Source organism: Apus apus, chromosome 4, assembly GCF_020740795.1.
Source record: "Apus apus isolate bApuApu2 chromosome 4, bApuApu2.pri.cur, whole genome shotgun sequence".
Classification (NCBI taxonomy): Eukaryota; Metazoa; Chordata; class Aves; order Apodiformes; family Apodidae; genus Apus; species Apus apus.
In genome coordinates, this window is record NC_067285.1 from 36,453,962 (window position 1) to 36,477,738 (window position 23,777).

Below are 23,777 nucleotides of genomic sequence, written 5' to 3' on the forward strand. Positions count from 1 at the left end.
TGACAGGGGTTTACCAGTGCAGATACCAAGGGAGGGTCAAAAATTAAAATAAAGACACAGTGAATTCCAACCCAGACTATAAATAGAGACCATATGACTTACATTAAGCAACAGGTCAATCATATTTTCAGCTTTAAAATATATCTAGCTTTGCAATTGCTTGAAAAGAAGAGTAATCTGAGACATTATAGGAGTGTTGGGGTTAACCACAGGGCACTTCTGCTGCTGGGTAGGAGTTTCCTGCTAACTGTCTCCAAAGCTGTGGGCAGATCTCTAGCTCTTCCTCATGTTGACATGTGATAAGTCATTCTCAACTACCTCTTGTTCTTTGTACAATGGCATTAGCACAGAAGAATGACTCTCTTTTTTAATTAGTGTAATTTATGTGGAAATAAGACAATAAGCTTTATTGCCCTATTGGAAACTACAGCTTTCAAATTAAAAAAAAAAAAACAACAACAACAAAAAAAAACCCAAAAAAACCCCACAACAAACACCACCACAATTACTTCCTCTTTGCTAGCACTTAATGATTAGCTGTAGTCATTAATTCTTAATATAGCAATTGATGTGAACCGTTATTAGATAAATTCCTCACAAACACACTGCTTAACCATTTCTGTGTTTCACTTCAGCTGCTTAAAGCATTCTGCTGGAACAAAATGTCCCCCCTCCCACCCAAGCACAGTTCTTCCCCTCTTGAGAAATCTTTCGTTAAAGCCCCTCAGTCCTGGCACTGCTGCTGCCTCACAGCCTGGTGAGTAGCACAGGGAATTACCTGACTGCCACGGGCCAAGCACAGAGAAAGTTCAGAGAGAGAAGAGAACAGTTTGTGATCTTACACCAAAGTTGAATTTAGAGACAAACACACCAATAAAATACTGGATAAACACTTCTCTCACCATCAAAACAGTTACATTTGGGACTCAAGCACCACAGACTGCTTCTCCAGGCCCTATGAGGTGCAGCAATTTTGCTGGCAGCAGCAACTGCTCTCCTAAATATTTTCATTTTGGGTATATAATCCTTTTAGACTTGGATAAGGTGTTGTCTTGCTCTAGATTTTTAGGAATATTGCTAAAAATGGACAAAAAGGAAGCGTGAGCTCAAAAGAATGCCATGAACCATTATTAAACAGTCACTTTTAATTAGAATTAGTCTGGTTAACAATATGCCAAATGAATTATTCTGTGGGAGTGGGATTGTTTTAAGGCTCATGTTCTTGGAGAGCTGATAAGCACTAATGTCTCCAAGGAAAAAAAAAAAGGCATCTATTTATTCACATGGCATTTTTCCACCCAAGCTGTAGCCGTTGCATCTTACAGACCATCTTTATAGTGCTGATGGCTCGGTGGGACACATGGAGCTGTGCTAAACACCATTTCTCTGGAGGTGAGCCTGCTCACTCGTCCCAGTGCCTCTCAAAGGGACACCCCACCCAGAGGAGAGCTCTGCAGTGCTGGTCACTTGGGTCCCTTTCTCTCAGCAGCCACCACCTGGGCCTTCAGATGTGGGACAGCTGGAACTGCTGTCTGGAGAACTGCTTTAATTACAGTGCTGCTGGTGCTCAGGAGAAGGGTTCAGGTGTCAGACAGTCCTAATGGGGATGGGGATTATATTCACCTTTTATGGTCTCTCCCCTTTTCTGCAGTTCTCTCTTTTTCCAAGAATTCTCAATGTATATAAGAGCTCATTTCCATGAGTAAAGGGCTTTCCATGCTTGTTGTTCTGAATGTTAATTAAAAAGAGGTGTAATACTCATAACTACTCATACATTAATTTTGTGGGTTGCCATTTGCTTTGCATTTAGTTATCTTAGAAGTATTTCTTTCACTTTACCCCTGATATTTTCACATATCTCCTGCTTTTCCCTTCAGAATTAGAGCCATACTTGCTTTAGCCATGCAGACCACATTTTCAGTCTGCTCTGTAAAAGCAAAACTAAAATCACCACAGTCTTTAGGGAAATTCCTAGAGGGAATTGACTTTTCACTAGAATGGTCTTATTAGCCATTTCTAAACATTTCCTTTTACAGTGTTAATCTCTAATGTTGTTGAAGTGCATTTAAAGGAGGAAATACTGGAGCTGCTAATTCTAGTACAGAAAGTGAGAGGTACTTCTCTGGGTTACTCCTCAGTTTATAAAGTTGGTTTTTTGTACAGAAAACGTTTGCAGAAAAGGGATTTGCCAAAATAACTGCTAGGGAGCCAAAGTCTCTGGAAGTGGCTGAGCTGAACTGGATAGAAATGGCTCTAATATGAAGCCAGCAGAGAGGTCTGATGTTGCTAATAGGAGCCAGTGGAGTCTGAAATGCAGTTACATCCTGAAGGAAACTGGATTCTTCCAGTGTGGTTGATAAAATTGTCATTTTAAGGCCTCTTCTGTATTTTGTGCCCCTTTGTAGTAGTGTTCATAATATGCCTTCATCCTTTATTGCTGTTTGACTATCTTAATATGCAGAACAGCAAAATAAAACAAAGCCAGTTTTTTGCTACAGGTTTCTACTCTGATGACACACAGGGGAGCAGGAATTACTCTTCACTAACATGTAATCCTAGAAAATCTGGCCTGGGAGTTGCATACAGATCTAAAATAACTGACAGAATTAGTGTTTCAAATTCCTGCTCAGGGTGGTACAAAGAGAGAGAGAATGGGGATTATTTTCTTGCCCAGATACACTGATCCATATGAAATCTCCGGTTGTTTTCTATTCATGCTCATCACTTCTACATTTCTTTGGTATTTCTTTCTTTCCTTGGGGTGGCAGGTAAATCTTCCCAGTGGCAAGGTCTGTAAAAGGGAGGTCCAAGCCCTGGCACCTCGAGGCAGCTTTTTTGCTGTGAAACACAAAGTTCTCCCCTCTCTAATTCTGCTTTTGCACATGCACAGGAGAACAAGGTCCTTTTAGAAACAAACTGCTTTGCCAGTCATGATCCTTTCTTACTTAAAATATACTTTATGAATCACAGAGAGTGATCTGTAGGGATAAAACATATTTAGGAGAAGCAAAAAATATCCTACTTTGAAGCCTGTTTGGAGTGACAACAGCACAGCCTCCAGCAGGCACACCTGCTGTAACATCTGGCCCCTGACAGGAAGCTGCTGCCCCTGCTCAGAGTGCTATTACAGAAATTCCAAGCACACAGGTATTTTCTCTGAAAGAATCTACCTCTAGTTAATATGTTGACTTGCTGAACATTTTACTATAAAAACCACTACAGTGGGTTTCCTTTGGTGTTCAGGAAACCACTGCCCTTGGTATTTGTTTCAAATGTAATAGTAGATTATTTTGATTGTTGTGCTATTTTCCGACACGTTTAAGATTGTCTGTTGCTCCCAAAGACATGTGCAGGACTGAAGTACCTCCTGCAGGACTAAAGTACCTCCTGCAGGGGTTGGAAGAGGTGAGTGTGCCTGGAGTGGTTGGCAGAGCTGGGTTATTCCCAGCCCACAGAGGCTCAACCCTGCGATCTGAGCTCTCTTGCAGCACATACACATCAACCTACTGCCTCAAGCACTTAACTGCTCTTGGCATGGCAGGAAAATGTTGTAAAACCAATGTTTCCCCTTTTTATTTTTTTTTCGATAGTACAAGTTTGGGAACACCTCTCATTCAACATTTTTCCCATGAGACAGCCTACCCAAACTGATCCCTGTTTCTACACCATTTTGACACGGTTGGAGGGAAAAGGGAACAATTCAAATTCACTTTCTTTCTACCTGTCTTTGTTGGAAGTTTCTGTGGAGCTGGGGTTAACTCGGAGTTAGGCATTTAAAGCATAAATTAATCAGTCTCTGACTCCAGCCCTCAAGAAAGGTGATGATTGGACACCTCTCCAATCTCTGTGTTTCCCCAGGGAGTGTCGTGGCCTCACAACCACAACGTTCAGGTGGGACACGTGTCCCCTCCCCTGGAGAATCATGTAGAAGCAATGCCACATGGCAGCAACACTCTGAGGCTGCCACCAAGAGCTGCTGCACAATCACCAGACAATTCCAGATTTGAGCATTCTCAGCTTGAGCCAAACTAGCTGCAGAGGTGCAACTGTTCATTCTAAATGTTGTGCAGTCTCCCTCGCAGGGTCACCCTTCATCACACGCCTGAGGATGCCAACAGGGCCTGTAAAATGAATGGGACTGAGCTGCTGGGTTTTTTCCCTTCTTCCCAGCCTGGTGCCACTAAGCAGATGGCAGGTTCAAATGTTTCCAATCAGTTGCTGGCACAGAAAGTAGCTGTTAGAACAAGGCCATTTTTGCCCTTAGGAATGTACAGATTGTTGAATATTTCCAGTTCTGAAGCCACAGCTGCCCTTGTGCTGGTTTAGAGGTGGTTTTGCTTTGTGATTTACAGGCAGTTGTAGCTTCTGCAGTTTTCCTCTTCTTTCTTCTCCCTTCTGCATTTCCTCCCTGCTGTGCTCCTTCACACTGTTAACCTGTCTTTTGAACTCCTGGTCATCAGCTTGTTTCTGCCACGGACTTGCTTCCAAATTCTGTAGCTCTGCTTCTCCTGGCATCTGCTCCTCAAATGTACCTCTTTTCACCCAAAAGCTCAGCTGTGAAGGATCTGCTTGGCCTTCAGGAATAGCTGCTGTCTGAAGTGTTCAAACTTAAGACCCAAGTCTTGGATGAATTAGTTAAACCAGAAAAAACCATTTATACTGGGACAAACAGTAACTGGTTTCAGAGGCACCATGGAAGGGGTGTCTGCCACCCCTGGTTTGCAGCTCACATGTTTTCATCTCTTCCAGACATGCAGCTTGTAGTGAGTACTCTCTTCTCATACTTGAGCTGATGCTTTTTTCTCCTCTCAGCCTTCCTAAAACTGGAAACCAGAGTACCCTTCTGCTTCCTCATTGCCTTAAGGCAACCACTGTGTTAAAAGCATTTTTTTACTGGCATCAAAGCAGCTGTGGCCTTCTTCCCATTGCTGGGCTGAATTAGACATCCCTCACCTGGGTTGAATTTGGCCTGGTAATTCCTAAAATCATACATATTTATCAGTACTCAGTCACAGCAGAATTTAGGAGACGTCTGTATTTCTTGCACATTACAAAAAAAAAAAAGAAGTAGTGCTGTAATATGAAGTAGGGCTCTTTCTCTTCTCTGGCAGTCACAACAACTGTTGCTGTCCTCTGTCTCTTCCTGATGAAGTGTCCAAAATATTGACCCTGAGGACAAATCATAAGAAGAGCAAACAGCCCTCCTGGGTATTAAAGAAGCTGCTGCATTAATGTCTGCAGCTCCCAAGCTCTCTCTGGTGGTCCTGCAAAGCTGAATGTGCCACTGGGTGTCCTTGGGTTTCAGCTGTGTGTAAATAGTGTTGGAAAGGGGGGAAATGGAACTAACAAAGTTAAAACAGTTGAAATTGGAATCTGATTCTTTTTCCAAGTTCCTCAGGCTCTTTTGCCCCTGGCTTTGCTCATCTGTGTGTAGATGGTTTCTGGGATGGAGATAGCCTGAACTGTTACTGACACCAAGGCCATTGATTTCTCTGGGGGGCCACTGAGTTCTCAGGACTTCTGGAAAAAAAACTTGTAGCCTGTCTCCCAGCTTTGGGCATCTGAGCTGCAGGATTTTAGAGGCTGCTTGCTTAAAATTTGAAAGTACCTCCTTGAGTGGAGTGTCAGGCATCAAACTCAGCTGGAAGACTTATCATACCATGACTTTTAGCAGCCTTCCAGTATCTGAAAGGGGCCTATAGGAAAGCTGGGGAGGGACTTTTTACCAGGATGTGTAGTGATAAGATGAAAGGTAATGGTTTTTAACTGAAAGAGGGGAGATTTAGGTTGGATGTTAGGAAGAAATTCTTCCCTGTGAGGGTGGTGAGACCCTGGCCCAGGCTGCCCAGAGAAGCTGTGGCTGCCCCATCCCTGGCAGTGTTGAAGGGCAGGTTGGATGGGGCTTGGAGAAACCTGGGCTGGTGGGAGGTGTCCCTGCCCATGCAGGGGGTTGGAACTGGATGGTCTTCAAGGTCACTTCCAACCCAAACCATATGATTCTATGACTTCTAAGCAGCTTCACTAGTGTGATGTTTGTTCAGAAAGGCTGAGTGTAACATCTGTGTCTGCAGTATTGAAGCCCTACTTGGGATCCAGATTTTGTGTGTCCTTAGTTGCACACATACTGGAGGTCAGATTGATTTCTGGTTTTATTGAAACCAACTACTATTAAAAGTCCTGTCTCTGTATTGAGATGGAATTAGCTAATATTAGAAAAACAACAGGCTCGTTACTCAGCCGACCCAATCTAATAAATCAATTTTAACAAAGAAATTGGCTTTTTATTGAAAGGGCACAGTGTTCATCTCCCAGGGCACCTCCGGAGACCCTTTGGCAGTTGGTCGGGCAGTCACTGTAAATCCTGTCTCACCACAGTGATGATCCCCAAGGAGCCAGATCAGGTAGTGCTCCCCTACCTGTGCCTTCTGTGCCAAAACACACCTGGGGAGGTTACAGGAGTTACTCTGTTCTTTTTTTTTTTTCCCTAAGCTCCACTTCCCACACGAGGAGTTAGTGTGGGTAAGCCAGTGGCTTTTGCCAAACTGGTCTTTTCTGCCTTTTTTCTGGCTTTAGGCTGGTCTGTGCTGTACAAGCTGTGCTTGCAAGTCTGAGGTGCAGTGATTTGTTAGGTTTGAGACAAGTGTCTAGTTTGTGATGTGAGCTGCTCTCCAGCACCATGAAATCCTTTCCCAGGAGGTTCCCTTCCTGTCTCTTTAGCAGTGCAGGGGTGGGCTCTTGGTGGGCTTGTACCACATGTTGTTATTCCCTGCTCGTACAGGCAGAGGCCTCCTGATCTCTTTTTTTGAGCACACAGAGGATGTAAAGCTCTCCTTTGGCAAAATGGATCCAGAAAGCACCAAGAGAAGGTAGTTTGAATGCCTCAGTGACCTGCAGCCTGCATGTTTTCAAGGATGTTTTATTTCTGTTCTCATGCCAGTTTTAAATGTCACTTTACTAAGAGTGATTGTAGCAGTGATAGTAACCACATGGAGTCCTTCAGCCCTAATTTTCAGATTTCTTTCACATTTTGTTAAGAATTGGTACTTGAAGTGAAATCTTTGTATTTCAGATGTGCACAAGGTGGCTGTGCCCAGGCAGGGGTGAGGGCTCTGTGGTTCCACCAAGCATGGCTGAGGTGGTGTTTTAATGTCTGTCTTTGTTTCTTATCATCCCAACCTATTTTATATGGCAGTTTTTCTCGAGCTGAGTCTCTCTGGCCTGTCACAGTGCCTGGTAAGCAGGTCCCTGTCCTTACCTCAATCACTGAGCTTTTTAATCTTATTTTCTCCCTCCTTCTGTTGAAGAAGGGGTTGAGAGAGTGGCTGGGTGGGCAGCTGGCCAAGATCAGCCCCCCTCAGCATGCTGATTTGTGACTTCATGGGATGAAACTGTGGTGGGAGTGAGAGTCTGATAAGGTCACTGAAGCTGGAGGACTGAGGGTGACCTGTTACTAACTTCTTGAGGAGGTCTAACCTGTGCTTGGAGCTGAGCACTGACACTGAGCTCTCAAAGAGGGACTGTGAGCACTTGCACATCAGCCTGACTTTGAGGTTCAGCCACTTCCTCCCTTCCTTGTGCTGTGGAGCATGCCTTCACATTTCTATTTTCCTTCAGCAATTTTCTTGTCAAAAGGAAAGCCAAAAAAAAGCCTGGTGCTGAAAACCCACCTGTCAAACTCCTGTCTGCTGGCTCCCTGATGTTTGGGCCAGTTGGAGTGCTCTGGAAAAGCTCACTGATATTTTGACTGACAGGAAGGGATACATTTCAGAAAGCTTTTAACCTTCCCCATCTTTCCTCAAAATGCTAATAAAGGGGCTTGAGATCACCCAAGGTAGTAATCTTGGTTTTGAAAGCCTTAAAAAAAAAGCTACAGAACTAGAGAAACAGCTTAACACATGTTTATATTTCTGCTTTTCATAGCCAAGCCAGAGAAAGCTTTGCCAATTTAGAGGAAAACCAAGCATTTCCAAAGGCTGCAGGAGCATTTTGAACTGTCCTGTCTCTGTGATGGGTGGCAGCCAGTGCCATGGAGGGAGCTCATCTTTAGGGCAGCTCTGCAGCAGGGTCCTATGAGCAACACATTTACTACTTCAGCTAAAGCAGCTCAGCTATTATTGCCTGAGCTCTTCCTGGTGGTGCCTGTTCCATCTGAGAGCAGTGGGAGCAGCACAGGAAGGGCACATGGGTTTTGGTACCTGGATCATGGGTCTGGCACAGGTTCCTCTTGATGGTGCACAATGCAATGGCTGTGCTGCACAGGCTCACTGCTTGTGTCTCCTCACTGCTAGTCTCTGAAAATTATCAGAAAATAAAGACAGAAGAGGAGTTAGCAAAAGTTTACACCTTATACATCTTGTTCACTGATGGTGGGGAAGCAATTAATGATGATGAAGGCCTAATGACCTTGCACAGATAATGCTTTTTTAGGCAGCACTGGCAGGTCCTGAAAAGCAGCTCCTCATGCTGCCACGAACCCCCACCAGATTGTCATTATTGTTCTGAAGTCCTGATGGAGTTTGGGTTTTACAGAGACCTGCACCGGTTTGAAGTTACAGGTGTTTTTTTCTCCACCATTAGCTGAAGCCACAGGCTCAAGAAGTCGTGCCAATCTTGTGACAAAAGGCTGCCAAGAGATGCTGAAGTGTCCCAGGTGCTGAGGCAGTGCCCAGGTCTAAGGAGTGGACAAATTACAGATGGTAATTAGCTACCATCGCAGTGACCCCTGGCTAGACAGAGCACATGAAAGCAGCAGAAGTGCCCTCAGAACCACTCCCATCTGAAAATAGGCTCTGCCTTTTGACCAGGAGCTGATCTGTGCACAGCAGGAGCTGGAGAGGCCCCAGGGGGCTGTGCAGGGCTCTCAGGAGCAGGGGGAACAGCTCCAGAGTGACCTGGGGGCTGCCAGGACCTGGCCTTGTGCTGCAGCCAGAATTGTGCAGCATTGCAGGGGTGGGTGCCACACAGTCCCTTCTTTGTTTTGTGTTCTGGTTGCTTGGTTGGTTGTTTTTTAATTAAGAAAGGGTAAAATTACTCCAAAAATGTGCTCAACCAATGAGGGTACAGAATGTTCGTTTTGTTGTGTTTTTTTTCTTTTTTTGCTTTGCTGTGTGATACTTGGCAGTGGAGGCTTCCCAGACTCAAACTGTTCTTACCTGTTCAGTTTGTTGCAGACTTGAAAAGTCCATTTATTTATTTTATTTTATTCTATTTCCTTTTTATTTATTTTTTTCTTCCTTTGGAGCAGCTCAGTGCCAGCACAGGAGGAAGAAAATGCTGGGAAAGCAAAGCTGCATGCAGCAAAGTTAAATGAACCGTTTCAAGGAATAGCAATATCTGCTCTCCAGGATCCAATGTTTTAAATGTCAGAGAGGAAGAAAAGTGCTGGACCAGTCTGCAGCTGCAGTTAAAGGACAAGGTTAATGACTCTTTGCATGCAGATTTACTTGATTTGTCTCTGCTTGTTTTCTTTTCCCTATTAGGCTGATGATAAAGACACTGGGAATTACAGTGCCATGCAATACAGACTCATCATTCCTCCAATCAAGGATGGTAAAGAAGGTTTTGTGATTGAAGCTTACACAGGGCTAATAAAAACTGCTATGCTGTTCAAAAATATGAGAAGATCCTATTTCAAGTTTCAGGTCATCGCAACGGACAATTACGGGCAAGGGCTGAGCAGCAAAGCAGACGTTCTTGTAAGTATGAGCCAAGCATCACCTTTATGGAGTAATTCCTGAGGAAACCCAGGCAACCTGAAGTTTAATTCCAGGCAGACCTGTGGGAAGGCCATAAACTGTGTGTACCTCACTGCAAGAAGGACCTTGAGGTGCTGGAGCAGGTCCAGAGGAGAGCAATGAGGCTGGTGAAGGGACTGGAGAGAAAGTCTTGTAGGGAGAGGCTGAGGGAGCTGAGGCTGTTTAGCCTGGAGAGGAGAAGACTCAGGGGGGACCTTCTCACTCTCTTCAACTACCTGAAGGGAGGTTTAGTCAGGTGGCGTCTGGGCTCTTTTTCCAGGCAATGAGCAACAGGCATGAGGGCCTGGCCTGCAGCTGCCCCAAAGGAGGTTTAGGTTGGGTATCAGGAAGCACTTCCTCATGGAAAGGATGGTTAGACATTGGGATGGACTGCCCAGGGAAGTGGTGGAGGCACCATCCCTGGAGGTGCTCAAGGAAAGGCTGGATGTGGCACTTAGTGCCGTGGTCTGGAGATGTTGTGGTGTCAGGTCATAGGCTGGACTTGATGGTCTTAAAGGTCTTTTCCAGCCTCAATGATTCTGTGATTTTCTGGTTGCTGAAAGGAAGCTTGTTTTTTACAACCATCTGAAGCATCCTGCTTCATGGCAGAGATGCTCATCTTGGTTGCCACACTAGACATGCTGTGCAGTGTTTTATTGATCCATTGTTCATGGTTCAGTTCAGATTGTAATTGTTTAGATTGAGCAAGGTTACTCTCTGGGTCTTCTGGGCCCAGATGGCAGCAAAACAGGTGCTGGTTTTGTGCATGACAAGTATGAAGCAGGTCACATTGGCGTGGCTGGACACAGCCATTCACAGGTCATCTCCATCTGTTCTCCAAGCCAGCAGGATGCAGGCAGCTCCTGTCTCAGTGTGTGAAGCAGGCCTAGCATGGTGCTAAACCCCAGCTAATAAGCCAAGCTGAAAGCTTGTTGGCTTGGAACCTGCTCTGCATTACCATGAGTACGTCCCTCCTGGGTTGGAGATGGAGCTGGTGCACCTGGCAGTACAGGCAGGTATCTGAGCCACCAGGCTCTGAAAGCTCCAAGTGAGTTGACTTGCTGGGGAAAGCCAAGGTCACCATGCCTTAGTTGCTCATGTCTGGAAGGGAGACACAAGGAATGATTTTGGGCTCAGACTGTACTTCAGGTTTGCAGGGAAGCAACGTTTGATAAGGGCACCAGCTTTGGGCCACGAGCTCATGGTTTTGTGCTGAGTAAAGGACATTGACTTAGTTAAGTCACCAAAACTGTCAAAGCTAATTCCTTTAAAGCCTGTATAACTTGATGGATTGGGTTAATATTAGCATAATGTCGTAGGGATGAAGTGCATTATCTGGTTCCTGGGAACACTGTCAGATGATGGAGATGGTAACACTTGGTACACTGAGTTATACAGGAACTCAGCAGATGAACATAATGTGTGCCATCCTCATGCTTGACCTCTCAAAATGACAGGGCATTCTCGTGCCATTTACGTGGTAATAGTGTATTAAAACACAGCCAGAAGGAATTGACAGTAACATCAGGAAGTGAAGCATGTCTCATTAATTTATAGAGGTGTCTAGGTTGTCTGATGAGTGATGAGCCCTCTGGTACAGTGGTTTTGAGCAAGACATGATCCCTTAGAGTAGCTGTGGATGCAATTGCAGACCAACACCATCCCACCATGGAAGCTCAGGTTTGCACTGAGCGTGATCCGTATGTGAAGATTCTTTTCTGACTAGACTAAACTGTCACTGGGCTTCATGGTTTGGACAGAATTTATCCTGCTGTCACTGTGGTGTCAGGTGCTCAGACTGGCACAGGTTAATTCATTTCAAACTAGATTGGAAGAGGATAAAGCTGAGCTTGCTGGAAGCCTGGGGGATGCATGCTGGGCTCTGCAGGATGGTGTGCTAGAGAAGACTCTCTCTGTGCCACCTCAGCTGAGCTAGGGGATAGGGATATAATGGGAAGCAAAAAGGCAAGGGTTGACTGATGGTTTAGAAGCCATGGAAACACCTGAGAAGGGTCAGACAGGAAGCAGGGCCTGTGCCCACAAAAAGGTGTGAAGATCATGAACCCACCTGAAGTGCATCTGTACCAACACACCCAGCATGGGCAGCAAGCAGGAGGAGCTGGAAGCCACGATGCAGCAGGAAAAGTGTGACATAGTGGCTGTCACAGAAATGTGATGGGATGCCTCACATGACAGGAGGGCCACAGGGGGTGGCTATGGCTCTTGAGGAGAGACAGACAAGGTGGTGGGGTGACCCTGTATTTAGGAATTGTGATGAACATCTAGAACTAAACTCTAATGATGACAAGGTAGAGAGCGTTTGGATCAGGATTAGGGGCAAGGCCAACAAGGCTGTTACTGCTGTGGGAGGCTCCTATAGACCTCCCAACCAGGGCAGTGAGGTGGATGAGCTGTTCTATAAATACCTGGGTGAAATCTCATGGTTATTTGGCCTTGTTCTTGTGGAGGTTTTCAACTTCCCTGATGTCTGCTGGAACTACAACACAGCAGAGGGTACAGTCCTGGAGGTTCCTGGAATGTATCAAAGAGAACTTCCTAACACAGCTGGTGGGTGAACCAACCAGGCAAGACCTGCTCTTTGTGAACAGGGAAGGGCTAAGCTGAGCTGGTGGCACAGAAGACCAGCCTGGCTGTAAAGGGAGCTTTGACTGGTGCTCAGGGAGAAAGAGAGAATCTGTGGCCTTTGGAGGAAGGGGCAGGCCACTCATGAGGACTACAGAAATGCTGTGAGGCTCTGCAGGGAGGGAATTAGAAGGCCCAAAGCCCAGAGAGAAATTAATCTGGCCTCTATAGTAAAGGACAACCGGAAAAGCTTCTATAAATATATTACTAACAAAAGAAAGACCAGGGAGACCCTCCATCCCTTATTAGATGCAGGAGGAAACATGGTGACAAGTGATGAGGAAAAGGCTGAGGTGCTTAATGACTTCTTCACCTCAGTGTTTAGTAAAAGGATCAGTTATGTTGAGAGAATCCAACTCCCTAAGCTAGGGGACAGGGACCAGGAGCAGAACAATCCCCCCACAATCCAGGAGGAGATGGTGACCATGGAGATGTGCACAAATCCATGGGGCTGGATGGGATGCACCCAGGAGTGCTTAAAGAGCTGAGGGTGCTCACCAAGCCACTTTCCATCATTTACCAGCTGACTGGGGAGGTACCAGCAGATTGGAAACCAGCCAATGTAACCCCCATATAAAGAAGGGATGGAAGGTTGATCCAGGAAATGACAGGCCTGTTAGTCTGACTTTGATGCTAGTGAAGCTGAAGGAGCAGCTCATCCTGATTGCCATTGCGTGGTGCATGCAGAACAACCAGGTGATCAGGCCCAGTCAGCAGGGATTCATGGAGGGCAGGTCCTGTTTGACTAACCTCATCTCCTTCTGTGACAGGGTGACATGGTAACTGGATGAGGGAAGGGCTGTGGATGTTGTCTACCTTGACTTTAGCAAGGCCTTGGACAAGGTTTCCCCCAGCATTCTCCTAGAGAAGCTGGCTGCTCGTGGCTTGGATGTGCACTCGCTTTGCTGGGTGAAAAACTGGTTGGGTGGCCAGGTCCTAAGAGCTGTGATCAGTGGAGTTCAATGCAGTTTGGAGGTGGTCATGAGTGGTGTCCCCAGAGCTCAGTGCTGGGGCTGCTCCTCTTTGACAGCTTTACTGATGATGAAGGGCCAAGGCCAATGGCAGGAGTTTCAACAAGGCCAATTGTTGGGTCCTGCACCAACCCCCAGCAGCTCCACAGGCTTGGGGAGGAGTGGCTGGAGCTGCCCAGCAGAGAGGGACCTGGGGGTGCTGATTGACAGGGGATTGAACATGAGCCAGCAGTGTGCCCAGGTGGCCAAGAAGGCCAACACCATCCTGGCCTGCATCAGGAATGGTGTGACCAGCAGGAGCAGGGAGGTGATCCTGCCCTTCTACTCGGCCTTGATGAGGCTGCACCTCCAGCACTGGGGGCAGGTTTGGGCACCACAGGGTAGGAAGGACATGGAGATGCTGGAGAGGGTGCAGAGAAGGGCAACTGGGCTGACGAGGGGTCTGGAGAACAGGTCTGGAGAGGAGAGGCTGAGGGAGCTGGGGCTGTTCAGCCTGGAGAAGAGGAGGCTGAGGGGAGACCTCATTGCCCTCTACAGCTGCCTGAGAGGAGGTTGTGGTGAGGTGGGTGTTGGGCTCTTCTCCCAAGGGACCAGCAAAAGGACGAGAGGAAATAGGGTCAAGTTGCACCAGGGGCAGTTCAGATTGGATATTAGGAACAATTTCTTCACAGAAAGAGTGGTGGGGCCTTGGAACAGGCTGCCCAGGGAGGTGGTGGAGGCACCATCCCTGGAGGTCTTAAAAAACAGGTGGACGTGGTGCTGAGGGAGATGGTTTAGTGGTTGGGGGTTGTAGGGACAGTTGGACTTGATGATCTTGAAGGTCTTTTCCAGCCTTAATGGTTCCGTGATTCTCTGATTCAACACAAGCTCAAGGAGGGCACATAGATAAGGGAAATCAATTCAGTTACTCTTGTACAAAAGAAGAAGGTGTAGGTGAAGAAGACAGGATTGCAGTGGGAGGAGGTCTTGGGAGACAAGGTGGGGCAACACCAAAGGGACAGTACTGATCCTGAGCAGAGCAAGGTGTCCTCCAGAACTGGGGTCAGGACCCTTCCTCAGAGCCCTGGCACAGCTCTGTGAGCTGCCCAAGCTGCCAAACCCACTGGTGAAACATCTCCATGCTGCAGAGGACGGCCCAGGTGAAGGACACCCGTCTGTTCCTGCTGGCTGGATGGCTCAAGTTAGACATCTGTGGATCTACAAAGAGAGAAAAAAGAAATTACATTTTAAAATAAGTTTGCTGCAAGGAAGCATGTAAAGATAGTAAGTGTGGGTAGTGAATATTCACTAAGATGCCATCTTTAACCAGCTGTTTGTTGGGGTTTGGGATGGTCCAACAGCCTCTTCGTCTTCCAGCCCTCAGAAGAAGCTTCTTCCAGGAACCCATTGGTGCCGTGTAATGACCAGAACTGTTTATGGGTTCTTCCTTGCTTGATTTAAAAACTGGAAAGCATGAGATCAAAGGGTTGTGGCTGATGGGCTCCTGCTCTTCACCAGTGACGTGGATTCCCTGCCTCTGCTGCAAACTTCCAGTTTGTTGTGCTGCTGATTTCATTCAGGCTGGAGCTTTCCTAGCCCTCAGTAATGCATTCTGCAGATACTCATGGACATGAGACACCTCAACACCCTGACTTCAGCCACAGGCTTTAGGCCAGTGCCTGCTAATTAGCATCCCAGGGCCTGGCTGGGGGTTTGCTCAGTAGTCTGGCAGTAGCAAAAGTTTTCCAAGGAACAATTGGTTGGATGATCCCTGGTAACTGCCCCCAAAAGCTTCCAGGCAGCAGTGATGGGGATGCCTGGGGGGAGCTCTTGCTTTCCATGTTTCCATCTCCTGGAGTGGAAGGGAGCAGTTTCTCCCCTCAGCTTTTCTTACCGTGTAGTGAAATTGGACTTAGTTCTTCATCTTAATTCCAGTTTTAAATAATTGAAACATGAAAGCCTTTACACGTGTGGACAGCAAGCAAGTTCATGTTACTATGGAAACCTTAACTTTTTCTTGACTTGTATTCAACACCCTTTTTTCCTCGCTTGTCCTGAATGTGTGTTTATCCATATTTTTTTTTATATAAACAAGTAGTCATAATTATGATTCCTTGACTATCAAGAGCTGTTGCCTTTTCTCAGTGTTGCATCTCTGCAGCACGGGGTGCATAGGTGCACAGAGGCTGCTTAAAGTGGTTCGTGTCATTAATTCTATTAAACTCCTCGTTGCTTTAGTGTTCCTCTCAATGATCTCAGTCCAAAATTCAATATGAGTTCATTGTTTTTCTTACACAGAAGGCTGTACACGCTGATCAGAGCATCTGATGACATTTCAAGAACATTTAAATATTAAAGTTGAGTCAAGCTTCAAAGCTGGTGAACCAGTGTGTGATGTGGAAGTGATTTATGGCTTGTCTGCTGAAGTGCTTACATGGTTCTGAGCTCCCTTTTGATAATCAGGGTTGCTTTTTCATTTGGAATGTATTGAGCCAGCTAACTCTGATTTTTAAATGTATTCAGTTTAACGTTGTTCTACTTTTCCAAGTTTACCTCCAGAATCCTCTACAGGGAGTCTAGGTTTGGAGTATGAAATTTGCTGTCATGCAGACACAGACCTGAGCCAAGTTTTAAGAAGCATTTTCTTTTCTCCACCAGGTTGGGAAGTAGCAGCTCCTCTCACAACCTCAGGGGAGGCTGGCTGTGCTAGTGAAGAGGGAGCTGTTACAAAATGCAAAACTGTTTAAAAGGGAGAAGGAAGCATGTCACTATTTTACCAGAAGGCAGATTTTCTTGGGATAAAAAGAGCTCGAGGGGAGGACAGATGTGCAGAAGAGTTTGCCAAAGCTGCTGAACTGACTGCATGTGTGTAGTCCCTCTGCTCACTGACCAGCCAACCTGTGGCTGAGAAGCAGAGGAGTTACCTTGCTTCTGGAGGAGAAAAAGAAGAGTAAAATAATTTTCACGGATTATTTTTAAATAGGCAAGCAGTTTCCTTTGTGATTTTCTAACAAAGTATCATTGGATGAGTTGAATTCCTCTGGTATTTGCATTTAAGTTGGTGCAAACTGCCTATTTCCAAGGTTGGATTTTCCTGTCAGCTCCTCAAAAATACCAAAATAAGTGATTTTGAACACGACACGTAGGAGATCCATGGTTCTGACAGTAAATTCTAATCTGTGAAGAACAGGTTTCATAGGCCCTCCCTTAAAAATCAGTAGCCCTGCAATTATAGTTCTAGTTAAATCTTTGCCTGCTGTTTATTAGTTTTGGCTGCCAAGCAAAGCAAGGTTTCCCAGCTCTCTTGCTTGGAATTAAAATTAGAAATCTGTACATCAGGGCATGGCTGTGAAGGCAGGAATGTAATTGTTCCTTTCTTTCTCTGCAGAGGATGTTGTGGATAGGAGTGCCAATTGAATTTCCCTCTTTTGTTTCCAGGTCTCTGTGGTCAATCAGTTGGATATGCAAGTCATCGTCTCCAATGTTCCTCCCACCCTTGTGGAACAAAACAAAGACCAACTCATAGGGTAATACATTTATTTGCTCTACAAATACCAGGCAACTGAGTGGTTTGGTGTTGGGATTCAGCAGGGAGTGCTCTCCTTATGCCATGATCTCTTTTTTTTTTGCCAGAAGACTTGAACGTGGGTGCGCAGGTGTTTTGGTGGGGAGCACAACTGGCTGAGTGACAGCACTGCCACTCCCCCCAAAAGAAAAGCCACATTCCCCCCCAAAGCCACATCTCCCCCCTCCTCTGGAGGAGGCAGAGGTGTGTAGCACTTCTTGGCTTGCACATTTGCCCATTTTGCAGGCTGAAACTGGGTTCAGAGCTGCCCCCAACACAGACCGTAGTGGAGCCTCCAAACACCCAGCACAGAACCCGCATCTCTCAAAATCCAGGATGTCATTTGAATCAAGGACATCTCCAAGGGGCTGAGGCAAGTCTGTCCCAGCCAGCTCTACTGCTTCCCTCTGGTTTTGTTTGGGTGATGCAGCTGGAAGCGAAAGCAGGATTTAGAAAACTTACACTGGTGCAATTAACACCACTAACATCATTACATTAATTGAAAAAAAAATGGTAACAGGGTGTTGTTATTCAGACTTGCAGGTGTATAAAAGGTTGTGATGGAGGGCAGGTAACTGGAATCATGAAAGCTTTGCAACAGAAATAGGTATTTTATCATACTGGAAGTCAGCTAAAGTCCTTTTGGTAAAATAGGTTTTAACAGCATTTCCTACAGATCAGCAGCAGCTTCCAGGAGGCACAGTTTTCACTTTTAGCTTCTTTTTTGCATGACAAGGATGATTGTTTGTACTTGTCATTGGGCATATAGCCATGAATTAGACAGTACAGGCAGGAGAACACTAAAGGAAGTAGTTTCAAAACAATCTTTGTGCCCTTCTGTCACTGTAATCAGGGATGAATGGCATTTCTCATGTTCCACCAGGTCTATTCCTTCCTGACTGTAGCATGCCTTTGCTTCTCCATGGAGAGGGAAACACCTTTGGGTTGTTGACACAAAGACTCACTGAAAAAGAAGTGTGTTGTCTCTGAATGGCTCATGTCTTTATTGGGCTAGGAAAAATACCCACAGGTTTGCTTCTGGAGATTTAGGACACCTTTCCCTTGTCTCTCTGTGTTTTGAGCCAGGTAAAAGTTAGCTCTGACAGCTTCTGCCATCAGCCACACGAAGCTAAGTTGTTCAGGCACTACCCTGTGTGCACAGGGACTCCATTTCCTAGAGCTAAGAGGGAGAAGGAGGCTGTTTGCTTTGCACTTGAGATCTGGCTTTCCCAAAGTCTCAGCTGTTGGTGTTGGCTGGAGGGATGAAGAGCCACCTCTCTTCTAGTGGCAGTAATAGGGAAGGTTTGCTTCTGCTTTGCAAGGCATCCAGTTCACCTCAACATGCTGCACTGTGCATTTTATTCTTCACACAGTATCTTGTAGCCTTCCTGGGCTCCTGTTTTCTTGAGTGGAGATGAACATCTGTTCTCTACCATGTTTCTACATGACATAGCACAGATCCCCTGCTAAGTTTGATTCAGGTTGTCTTTGAGTTTTGGTTTTGGACTGTCCTGGAGCCACCAGCAAAATCCAGAAGTTGGTTTGGAAACAGGGTGGAACGGGCCTGTCTTGACTGAAGAGTGTCAACTGCATGAGACACGTGTCGTGAGACTGAGAGCGTGACTGCTGTGCTGGGGGGCAGGGCAAGAGTGGGTAGTGTCTCTCCTTTCCCCATCCCTGCAATAACCTGCTTTGCAAACCCTGAGCAGCTGGTTTCCAGGTCTCAGCAGTGTTCAGAGCTTCAACCATGAATTGTGTCATAACTCAAACCCTGGAGCAGCTCGTTTCCAGGTCTCAGCAGCATTCAGTGCCTCAACAAGAACTTGGGCCCTCACTGTGCCCTCACTCCTCTCCTCCCTGGCCCAGAGGACTAGCTCACCTATCCTGCCACAGGCTTGGAGAACAGCCTGTGGCCACATGCCACAGTCTCTGTGCTTCAAAAAACTCCCTCCTGCCAGGCTGGAGTCTTTTAAAACTTGTTTTGTGCTGTTTGGGCCCTTGTGGATGGAAGTCTCTGGCAGATGTACAAATATTTCACAGTGAGTGAGGCTTTTGAATGAGAACAAAAGTTACAAAACCAACTGTGGCCAAGATTTGAGTTCTCAGAACTCAATCTTTACCTGGGAATCTTTACCTTCATGAGCGCTATGAGGCCACCAAATAAGTGTAGCCTAAACACTTCACAAAGGTTAAGGGCAACCTTTAGCAGAAGAGATTGTATCAGCTTGTTTTAAAGTCGTCAGCCTTTATTAATAACATTTGCAGAGAGCAAAAGGCTGAGAAAGGATTTTGCATAAGTACTTGTCTGTTTCACATAGAAGTATTTTTATTTCTTTGTTGTCTTGAAATATCTTGGATTTTCCTCCTAATGTTTAAAAGATTGCTCTCTCCTTGGTTTTTGTAAAGGGTTTAATAATTCATGTGGGACATAAAACCCAAATAATAGGAACTGATGATTTTTCATGTGCTATACACAAGATAGAACCACAGGCAAAGGGAAACTGAATAATTTGGAGACCTTCTCAGGGTAAAGTACTTCTGCCCAAATTGGTTTGTGAGCCATTTCAAATAATGCCCTAATTTAGATAATTAGAACACTTTGTATAATTCATTAACAGATAAAAAGACTATACCATTAACTACATCATCCACTACAGGGGTTATTCAGCTTTCTCCTCTCTTTTTGGCACTGATAGTAAATATTAATCTCTGAAAATACCACTTGCTCCCCAGCTGCAATACTTGGAGATGGGGAATGTGAGGGAAGGGGGTAGTTGGGTTGGTTTTAAAATTATAGTGATTTTTCAGCATAAAATAAACAGGGACTTAAACAATTTTGGAGAACAAGTTCTAACAGTTTATCCCCATCTGTCTGTAATTGTCATGAGGGAATGGATACAAGGTATTAAGATGTATATAAGAAATAGATAATTGGGAATTTCCACCCTGGAATGGCTTGCTCAGCGTAGCCTCGAGGTGGATGTTGGTTAATGGTCCAAACCAAGGAAGTACAGCAGAAAGATGGACAAGAGTCCCGTGTGTTTGGCTCAGGAGCTGGGGCTGTAGGAGGGACAGGTGGAACAGCTGGCATTCCAATGCCTCGGGATCCTCCTCTGGCAGTCATAAAGACCTGGGGTCTCCTCCAACTGCTTTCATTTCATCAACGCGCTTGTCTTGTCCTCTGGGCTGCCCCTCTGGGTCAGATCTGCCATTCCCCTCACCCACTTCAGTTCTGGATGTTCTGCTAGCTCCATTTGTGTCAGCTACAGAAGGGGGCAGAGAAAATGGAGTGAGGCTGAGCAGAAAATGCAGGGTGTGTTCCTCTCCTTCAGGAAAGGTGGTGATGGCAGCAGGGTGCTCTGGGGTTGTGCCCGTGTTTGGGAGCACGTAGTTGTTGAGCAAGGAGCAGCACTTCAACTAGAATGAAATACCCAACTTCCTGCTCAAAGCATCTAGTTCTTTGGTTCTCGTGTGGCTGCAGCTTAAATCTCCAGCTAAAATAACAATGACACATGACTAAGAGAGACATGGGTTTCTCTCCTCCCACAGGTAACGAGTGTCCTGTGAACTCATTTCCTCTGCACACACTCCTAGAGATGGCAAAGCATTTTCTCTGAAATGGAATAATGGAGTGTCCTGAGAGAGAGTGCTTTGATTAAACACCCCATAGATGTTCCTCTTGAAAAGGCTGGGTTTGCCCTACAGCCTAGAGAGCCTACAAAATGGAGATGATATTCCTTTCCTGAAGCAGAGCTAACCAAAACCATGTGGGCATCGTTTCCAGTGAAAACTCTGCTCTGGAGACAGGCTGGGAGAGTTGGGGTGTTCAGCCTGGAGAAGAGAACGCTCCAGGGAGACCTTAGAGCACCTTCCAGTGCCTGAAGGGGCTCCAGGAAAGCTGGGGAGGGGCTTTTCACCAGAGAGGGCAGTGATAGAACAAGGGGCAATGATTTTAAACTGAAAGAGGGAAGATGTAGGTCAGACATCAGGAAGAAATTCTTCATCATGAGGGTAGGAAGGGACTAGAACAGGTTGCCTAGGAAGGTTGTGGCTGCCCCATCCCTGGAGGTGTTGAAGGGCAGGTTGGATGGGGCTTGTGCAGCCTGGTCTGGTGGGAGGTGTCCCTGCTCATAGCAGGGAGGTTGGAACCTGGTGGTCTTTAAGGTCCCTTCCAACCTTCACCATCCTATGATTGCAGTGTGTGTGTGCTTTTGGAGCCAATCAGATGGGTAAAGAAAGAACGTTTAGCTGCACTTCAGCTGCTCTGGAGTCATTGAAGAATGGTGTGAGGATTATGTCCTCACCTTGAGAAATCATAGGAGGATTCCCATGTTCTTTCTTCCTCCTGGAGTGAAAAGTGAGCCTGGGAAGAACAGAGTTTCTTTTCCATCCATATGAAAGAAATCTAGTGGTGGTGAGGTGGGAATCTCACTGAAAAGGAGGGTCTGATGGAATCACCTCTTACTGCTGATAAATGTTCATACATACAACAATAGATAAAAGTTTTATTATGTGATAATGAATTATGTAATGAGTATAAATATTTAAGCACTGAAATGTTGCCTCCCCACGTAAGAAATTTCTACAGTCTCCTTTATTTTCAGTGTGGTCTTGGTGGGGATTCTCTTCTTCTTTTTTTGTATTTTGGCTTTACAACAGACAAGTCAGGGTGCCTGTATCAGTGCAGAGGTGCCAAAACCCTGGTACTGGCTGTTTATGGGGGGTTTTGAGCCTGTCTCTGCATGGCTGTAGCATTTTGTGCTTTCCTGGGCTGAAGAAATCAGGTACATGCAGCCTCCAGGCCAGACCTGCGCTGGAAGTGGAATTCAAGTGCAGATGCTCTTGGGTAGCAACTTGATCTGTTTTCTGGATGCTCAGGTGTATCGTGTGTATCTTAACAGAGGGTATTCCCTACTTTTCAAGATGAAGTTACTAGAAACAGCACATGATAATCCCAGGGAACTCTCCTTTGTGTGTGTTTTGCCCTGTTATGGGCTGCAGTCCTTGAATACCTCAATGCTTATAACAGAATGGAGCAGTTCCATAGGTAAAACACCTCACACTCAAACCTCTAATGCAATGTACAAGTGAACAGGCAGGTTTTTATCAGAAAATCCAAATGTCAAATCAACTGCTGATCCTCAGAGATACACGGAGTGTCTCAGAATACCAACCTTCAGCCTGACCTCACATCTCGCATACATAAAGCTGCTGCCATCATCTCTCAGGAGGAGTGTCTGCTCTGCTGCATAGAAAGTGTCCTCCACTTAAAAGAAATTTCATAATATGTCCTAAAGCAGCTTGTAGTGCTTTAAATGAAATATCATAATATAGATCACCTACATTGCACATCATATAACTTTAGGTATAATCATAGTATAGGAGATAATATATGTTATATAGAGGAGCTGCAATGCACAGGCCCCTCTTCAGGGCAGGGTTTGAGGATGTGGGTGGTTTCCCTTCAGCTGTGGTTTGCTGTTGACAGTCCAGCAGTGTTCTCTTGTCTCAGTGGGTGGCATTTACAGGGGACAGCTGAGGTGAGTGCTTTACGTGGCACTTGTGCCATGTGTTTAACTTCTCCGCTCCTGCTGGTTTTGATTTTTCAGAATGTTGCTATGCTCAGTGATTGGCAGGATGAGTGGCTGCCTCTGAAATGCAGCTGATTTCTCAAGATGGGGCTGGATCATGGAACCAGATGTTATGAGGCATCACTGGCATGCCAGGGTAGGTAGGTTCAGCGAAGCCTGGTAGGTTCATCCTGGTAGGTTCAGTGAGGCCAGACACAGGGACCCCTCAGATGGGCTGCCTCAGAGGTGATGTCTGGAGCTGCAGGGCCTCTGAAAGCCCCCTGAGCTGTACTAAGGCACCAGTGTTTTTTCTTCTCCTTAGTCCATGAATGGGTAGAAAATGAGCACGTCTCCCCGGCTGGATTTGGTTGCAGTATGTAAATCACTAAGACTCATTAGTTTTCCCACAGGAGAAGTACCATTCCACTGCTTGCTTCATCATGTTTGCTACCTAATTACTGAATTAAGCCTAATTACAGGTGACTGGACCTTCTGCATCCTGGGGTGGTGGCAGGGACCTTGCCATTGCTCACAGCAGGCACTGACTTTCCTCCCCATTATTAAATGTTGTTTGGTCCCAGGTTCTGCTGTCAGTGCCTTGCTCTTTGCCCCAGCACTCTGACAACACTCTGAGTTCATTTTGCTCCTGGTCCACCTCCCCTCTGCCTTTCTCCCTTTCAGTTCTTTGCACCGTGTTGTTTCATTCCAAAGTAAATTGCAAAGTCAGCAGATAAATAAATAATGAGATCAGAGGGACATTTGCCACCAACTGGCTGCACCGTGTCTCATCCCCACCCTGCATTTGGCTTTGCTTGGAGAACACTCTGGTTTGTACAGTGTTTAACTGAGGCCTTTCCACTTCTGAGCTGACCTTAGCCTCCCTCTGCTGTAGTCAGAGTGATTAGTAACTCAGGGCTGCCTTTATTAACTTAGGTAATAGAGATGAAAGCTTATTCAGGTCCAGCTTGTCCACTCCCTACTTTCCTTGCCAGCTGGGAAGCACTGGTGCAGCCATCTCCTCCTTCCCCATCCTGTCAGTGACACCCAGTGTTGTTCTGGGAATGTATTTTCTAGAAACCCCTGTAATAGAGTAGGTGGCTTCTTAGATAAAGATGTCAACTTCAGCTCCAGGCTGAAAACTGCTTCCTGTTGCAGAACATACCCTTTTGTGCTGAGATCTGAAGATACAGCTGGGGCAAAGCCAGAGATGTCTCTGTTACTCTTTAGGTGAACACAGCATCACGTCCCTGCTGCAACTGGGAGAAGTGATACTGAAATAAAAAGGCTGGAGTGTCTGCAGGGTTTTTTGAGGATA

The 23,777-nt window shown here is 45.9% G+C and overlaps 1 protein-coding gene across 4 annotated transcripts in view; it reads left to right on the forward strand.

Annotated features, from left to right (window-relative positions):
- PCDH15 (protocadherin related 15) overlaps positions 1 to 23,777 on the forward strand; it is a 455,276-nt gene that overhangs the window by 396,588 nt on the left and 34,911 nt on the right. For all 4 annotated transcript variants that reach the window (XM_051618391.1, XM_051618393.1, XM_051618392.1 and 1 more), the window contains 2 exons: positions 9,480 to 9,695; positions 16,766 to 16,854. In XM_051618391.1, coding sequence (XP_051474351.1) covers positions 9,480 to 9,695; positions 16,766 to 16,854 — 305 coding nt within the window. The remainder of the gene's footprint in view (positions 1 to 9,479; positions 9,696 to 16,765; positions 16,855 to 23,777) is intronic.